General features: G+C 41.9%; 1 protein-coding gene across 1 annotated transcript; it reads right to left on the bottom strand.

Annotated features, from left to right (window-relative positions):
* Window positions 1–5,282: 5,282 nt before the first annotated feature.
* On the bottom strand, window positions 5,283–6,817 carry LOC114023702 (oxytocin-neurophysin 1-like). The gene is made up of 3 exons (XM_027836479.1): window positions 6,659–6,817; window positions 5,940–6,141; window positions 5,283–5,448 (listed from the first exon to the last, which is right to left on the bottom strand). Exons 1-3 carry the CDS (start codon window positions 6,815–6,817, stop codon window positions 5,399–5,401), a joined length of 411 nt encoding a protein of 136 aa, XP_027692280.1. The 3' UTR covers window positions 5,283–5,398.

Below are 6,817 nucleotides of genomic sequence, written 5' to 3'. Positions count from 1 at the left end.
AGAGCATTGGCCTCGGAGTCAGGAGGTCCTGAGTTCAAATCTGACCTCAGACACTTGACACTTACTAACTGTGTGATACTGGGCAAGTCACTTAACTCCATTGCCTAGCAAAAAATAAAAAATAAAAAAATAAAGAATGTGAGTTATTTCCAGTTGATAAATGGTCAAAGAATATGAACAGGCAGTTTTCAGAAGAAGAAATCAAAGCTATCTGTAGTCATATTAAAAAAAATACTCTAAATCACTATTGATTAGAGAAATGCAAATTAAAACAATTCTGAGAGACCACCTCACATCTATCAGATTGACTAATGTGGCAGAAAAAGAAAATGACAAATGTTGGAAGAGATGTGGAAAAAATTGGGACACTAATGCACTGTTTGTGGAGTAGTAAACTGACCCAACCACTATGGAGAGCTCAAAGGGCTATAAAATTATACATACCTTTTGACCCAGCAGTACTATTATTAGGTCTGTATCCCAAAGAGATCAAAGGAAAAGGACCTGTATGTACATAAATATTTATAGTATCTCTCTTTTTGAGGTGGTAAAGAATTAGAAATTGAGGGGAATGCCCATCAATTGGAGAATGGCTAAACAAGTTGCGGTATATGACTGTGATGGAAAACTACTGTATTATAAGAGATGTTGAGCAGGATGGTTTCAGAAAAACCTGAGAAGGCTTATATAAAAGTGAAAAAGTGACTTATACAAAGTGAAGTGAGCAGAACAAGAAGAGCATCATATACAGTAATAGCAACATTGTATGATGATCAACTGTGAATGATTTTGCTATTCTTAGCAATACAATGATCCAAGGCAATTCCTGAAGGACTTATGATGAAAAACATTATCCACCTCCAGAGAAAGAAGTGAAGTCTGAGTGCAGATTGAAGCATATTTTTTTCACTTTCTTTATTTTTCTTTTTTTGCAACATGACTATTATGGAAATATGTTTTGCATGATTTCATATGTATAATTGATTTCCTATTTCTTACCTTCTCAGTGGGTGGGGGGAAGGTGAGAGGAAGTGAGAGAATTCAGAACTCAAAATGTGTTTTTTAATAAAAATTTATTTTTAGTTTTTTTCCACTTAATAGTATTTTATTTTTTCCAATTATATGTAAAAATAGTTTTCAACATTAACTTTCATAAGATTTTGAGTTGCAATTTTTTTTTCTCCCTCCTTCCCTGCTGCCCTTCACAAGATAGCAAGCAATCTGATATGGGCTATATATATACAATCATATTAAATACATTTCTACACCAAAATATTTTTAAATTAACATTAAAATAAATAAATAATAAAGTTTTCAAAGTAGGTTGATGGAGTAAGCATAAGAGGAATATTTAATCATGGTTTCATCCTTGCTGGGAAAGGAAAGTGTGTTAAAAATGAGAATAACAATTAAATTAGATTTGGAGAATCTGGACTTGGGCTTTACATTACTGATGTGATTTGGGAAATATCTGTGGGAAGAGCATTAAATTTTCTTTTCCAAGAAAAACAAGTAGATGACACCTAGTGTTGATTTCTTTAAAAGAAATACAAAATAATTTACTGAAGGCAAACACAAATGGAATAATTATAAATCCTAAATATCAATAGACTAAACTAAACTTACCCATGAATTCAAAGAATGGATTATGATTCATCATGACAGAGGAAAGAATGGAGATTTATGGGGACAGCTAGATGGCGCAGTGGATAGAGCACCGGCTCTGAAGTCAGGAGGACCTGAGTTCAAATCCAGCCTCAGATCTGACACTTACTAGCTGTGTGACCCTGGGCAAGTCACTTAACCCCAATCGTCTAAAAAAAAAAAAGAAGAAGAAGAATGGGGATTTATAAGAAAGAGTCTGTGATGGTAGAAAACAACAGGACTTGGCATAGATTAAGTGCAAGTGAGAAGTCCAGGATGGTGCCTAGGTTGTGATCTCAGTGATGCAAAGAGGGGATGGTTTGGGAGTAAAAATAATGAGATCTGTTTTGGACTTGTTAAGTTTAAGATGTTTTAAGGGCAATCAGATTAAGATATCCAATAGGCAGTTGCTGAAGCAAGAGTAAAGATCAAAACAGTTTCATTTTCTCCCATGTGGAAGGAAAAAGTAAACAATTTTTTAGTGTTGGACAGAAGTCTCCAATAGCTTTCAGTAGGAGTATCCTCATCCCCTCCACCCCAAAAACTTTCAGGATTCATTTCAATGCATTTTGTGTATAGAATAGGAAGGATTAAAAGGACACTTAAAAAAAAAGCCACAAGCATTTTGGAGTAAAAATCAATGCCTCGTCTGTACATAGGCCACTGGGATGACCTTCTCTTGTGAACATTGTTTCTTGTAGAAACATATGGAAAAAAATTTTTAGGAGGATTTCTTTGTACTTAAGGGGGGAAAGCCCCAATAAACCCAACAACAGGGGGAAAATAAGTGAGTTTGTAAATACTTTATGAAAAAAGAAACTTAATATAATTTGGACTCATTTTTAGCAAGATGACAGCTTTCCCTCCAAGCCAGCCAGCTGAAGCCCCAGCTACCATCTCTCTCTCAGCTTGTGTCAAGTTTCTTACTGTGTAAATCCTGTATAAAATAACTCGGGTTTGGTTTTGTTTGGGGGTTTGGGTTTTTTTGTTTTGACTTTTTTGGGGTTCTTTTTGTGTGTGCACCCTGATTGATGTGTGTGTGTGCGTATGTGTGTATGAATCCATGTCCAATTACACAAAATTAGCAGCATCAAAATGGAGGAAAAGGCGCAGGTCAGCCATAAGCCTTTCTTTTCTGTTTTGGATTCAGGCCTTGTCTGCCAACTTGAATGTGCAAAAGAGAAAAAAAAAGAATATACATACATATATATGTATACATATACATATACATATACATTTCACAGAAGGAAGACAAGTACAGTGCATGGATAAGGGTCTATTTAAGCAAGTTCTGGATCACAAACCGCCCCCCCCCCCAACTCCCCTAAGAGATAGTTCTCTCCCGAACTTTAGATTGGGACAAACACTAAGGGAGAAAAGGGGGGGAAGGCATAAGGTGGTTTGGATGGGACCCCTCCCCCAAATCTCTTACTCCCCCTTCACCAAGTTGGATTCAAGAATGATAGCAGAAAAGGGCTCCCTCCATCAGAGGAGGGGAGTAGATGGTTTGCAATAACTAAGAAAATGCAGTCATTTTTAGTTTGATTTGATTTGATAAATTTTTTGCTTCGAAGATTTCTGCCTCTAGGTTTTCTTTTTGTTTTTGTTTTTGTTTTTTGGTTTGTTTTCTTCCCCCCTCCCCTTTAAAAAAAAGGCAATTAATTTTTTGGGCCATTTTGTGCACTGAGACTCCACCCTCTGTACATCACCTGTTTTTGAAGAAAAATGTTTCTGTTGTGGGTTCATCTTGCTGTAAATCTGTGTTCATATTTTTGTAAATTCAATACTATGAACCATTGTATTACAGTAACTTTTAGAAAGCAAACCTTAAATATACTGACTTTTCTCACAGAAAAAAAAGAGTAAAGATCAAGAGACAGATTAGAGCTAGATTTGAGAATCATCTGCATGGAGATGATGATTGAATTTAGGGGAAGCTGATCAGATCACCAAGCAGGATATAAAGAATACTGAGATCTAATTGATATCAGTACTGGCTTTTTATCCATTATACCACACAGACTCTTGACTGACTGATAGCTTTAAAAAAGTCATTACCTGGTGACCATATTTCCGATAATAAGCTTCTCCAGGCTTAGCTATATTGTTCCTCAGACAACAGACATATAATTCAATCCCCAGGCCTCTAACCAAATATTTCTCTAAAACCACTCTTCTTGAAAACAGAGATGTGGTACAATTTTTGTCATTGTTGTTCAAACCAGTCACTATGCTACAGAATTTATTTTTAGTATGTTTCTGTGATAAAGCTTAGAGACTCTTATTAATCCTAAAGGAAGTCAAACTGCTTGTAGAATTTAATGATGACTTCACTCATGTGTAAAACATCTATTCAACCCTCTGTCTTTGGGCTACACAGGGATGGAAAGGGGCCATTCCCACCTATGTGACAGAGGAATACAGAATGTCTTCTCCTAAAAGTAAGTCACTGTTATTTCCCATACAATTGCTTTTTTGTTAGGCAATCTGGGCATGTGTGATACTAACATAAAGGGAAATTTATATTATAAAGAAGTAGGAAGACTAAATTACACAAACATTACCAACCACTCAACCTCTCATTGGCTTTCTCTTCATGTCCCACCAGGCTGCACTGGTCATTCCCCAGAAACCTGTTCATCCTCTAAGATCACTTTAGGACAGGAACTCACATGTTAGAAGTACCCTCTACCCTCTAATTGGAGGGTAGAGGGCTCCTCCCAGAATCCTCATTTAAGGAGGGCATCCAAGTCAGCCGTCTTTTAACTTTCCATTGGGCTGCACTCTCCTGGATGTTCATTTCCATTGTGCCCCCATTCCAGGTGCCTTTCCTCCACCTCCACCACAGACTTCCAGCTTCCTTTTATGTGCTATCTCCCATATTAGAATGTAAGACTCTAGAAATAGTGTCAGTCTTTTTGTTTGTTTGCATTTGTCTTTCCAGTGCTTAGCACATGGTAAATCCTTGTTGACTGACAAAAAAAAATAAAGAGTATATGGCAACTGATGAAGAGATAACAAAATGAACCACTTCCTTCTGATCTACACAGAGGTGGGAGAGATGGCTATGTGTGTGGGGTTTTTTGTTTTAGGCAATCAGAGTTAAGTGACTTGCCCAGGGTCACACAGCTAGTAAGTGTCAAGTGTTCACTTGAGTTCGATTTGAGCTCAGATCCTCCTGTCTTCAGGGCCAGCGCTCTATCCACTATGCCACCTAGCTGCTATGGGTGTGGGATATTTGAGATACTGTCAGACAGATGTATTGGTTAGCTTTGCTGATCTGAATTAATTTCTCTCTCACTTTATTATTCTTTGTAACTTGGAATGGCTCTCTAGAATATATTTGGAAATGATAAGAGATAGAATAGGGACTGGGCCTGTGATTTCATTGGCATAGGAAGGTCTAAGACAAGGAAACTCCCTCTTCTAATGTCAGTCTTCACATTTTCTGCATCCTGACTCACCCAGAATCACACAGCATGTATCAGAGTCAGGACTTGAACCCAGATTTCTGAGGCCAGAGTAGAAATGAAGGTGATGTAAAAACAAAAGATACCAAGACATTTTTAGGTAGTAGCTGGTATGTAACCTTTATATCCATTTTATTGAGGAAACAAAATGATTTGACAAAGGGGACAGAACAGTTTCCTAAACAAAACAGAACTCTCAAGACTAAGGCACGCTCTCCTTCCTCTCCCCTAGCTGGGAGGGGAAGAGGAAATGAGCTGCTCCATCTGTCTGCATCTGTCCAGGCCTAGGAAAATGTAGGTTCTTGGTCACAGGCAGGGTCCAATCCACAACCATCTGCAAAAAGAGAGAGGGCAAGTATTTCAGTCAGATGGGGGTAGCCATAGATTCTTCCTTCCCCAACCCCTAAACCATGAAAAGAGCTTCAGCTGTGTGATTCCCTGTGACCCCATTTGGGGTTTACTTGGCAAAGATACTCTAGTGGCTTGCCGTTTCCTTTTCCAGTTCATTTTATACATGAGTAAACTGAGGCAAACAGGATTAAGTGACTTGCTCAGGGTCACACAGCTAGTAAGTGTCTGAAGTTGGATTTGAACTCAGAAAGAGGAGCCTTCCTGACTCTAGGCTTGGCGCTCTATGCATTCTGGCGCCACCTAGCTGCGGAAAGGGGAAAAGAAACCATCAAAGGGCAGACCAGAGGGTGAACGAATCAGGGAAGGAAAAGAACCTTTGGGGGAGCAAGGCCGTCACGGATCCCAGCCCGGGAGGCTGAGCTCCTCGCCCTCTCAAATAGGTGATCAGGGACCCAGGAGTGCCCAGCCTCTCACCGCTGCTGCAGCAGATCCCGCTGGCAGCACAGCGCCCTCCACTCCCGCAGGGTTTCTGGCCAGACTGGCACGGGGAGGGCAGGTAGCTCTCTTCCTGGCACCTCAGGCTCTCGGCCGTGCCCATGTAGCAGCCTAGCTCTTCCCCGCAGCAGATACTGGGTCCGAAGCAGCGCCCTTTGCTTCCTGGACCACAGGGGAGGCACTGAAAGGTGGGGAGAATGACAAGGGTCAGGACTCTGGACAGCGCAGGGTGGATCTCAAGCGGATCAAGCAGACAGCGTCTGAGTCCCATCTCCGACCCCTTAGTTTGGAAGCTGAGCAAACTGGAACCCAGAGGGTGGAAGGGATTCACTCAGTTCATGCAGGGAGGCCGAAGTAGAGCGCCCACAAGAAGCAAGGGCCACGCCCAAGCCCGGGGTTTTCTTCTGCCCTGCCCTGCCCTGCCCTGCCCTACTTTGAGAAGTTGAGCCTGGATAGGGGAACCCGACACCTGTGCGGGGAAAGGGGACTAGGACAGAACTGAGGATCGGAGCAGCCGAGGGAACAGCACGACAAGGACTCAGGCATTAAGGCATCCAGGGCAGCCTTGAGACCCGCGGGTCCTGGAGGTTTGTTTGGAGGTGGCCTGTGGCCCGTTGCATGCCCCAAAGCCGCCTAAGGGGGTGCCCGGGGCCGGGAGAGGGGCCTCCTGTCGGGGTCCCACCCGGGCGGAGCCTCACCTTGCGCACGTCCATGTCCAGAGTCGAGCGCTTGCCGCCGATGGGGCAGTTCTGGATGTAGCAGGCAGAGGCCAGAGCCAAGAGAGCGAGGAGATAGCAGCAGGCGAGACCGGGACGGGGCCGAGGGGCGAGGCCAGGGAGGGAGCCGGGGCTGCCCAT

Source organism: Vombatus ursinus, unplaced genomic scaffold (assembly GCF_900497805.2).
Source record: "Vombatus ursinus unplaced genomic scaffold, bare-nosed wombat genome assembly UNPS02014818.1, whole genome shotgun sequence".
Lineage (NCBI taxonomy): Eukaryota > Metazoa > Chordata > Mammalia > Diprotodontia > Vombatidae > Vombatus > Vombatus ursinus.
This window is presented reverse-complemented; position numbering and strand designations above follow the sequence as displayed.

What these genes read in the sequence shown, in the direction of transcription:
- LOC114023702 (XM_027836479.1), bottom strand. Translation starts at nt 6,817, where the DNA reads ATGGGCAGCCCCGGCTCCCTCCCTGGCCTCGCCCCTCGGCCCCGTCCC. An exon ending in TGGACATGGACGTGCGCAAG is followed by an intron (nt 6,142 to 6,658) that starts GTGAGGCTCCGC and finishes CCCACCTTTCAG; the next exon opens with TGCCTCCCCTGTGGTCCAGG. An exon ending in CGGGATCTGCTGCAGCAGCG is followed by an intron (nt 5,449 to 5,939) that starts GTGAGAGGCTGG and finishes CTCTTTTTGCAG; the next exon opens with ATGGTTGTGGATTGGACCCT.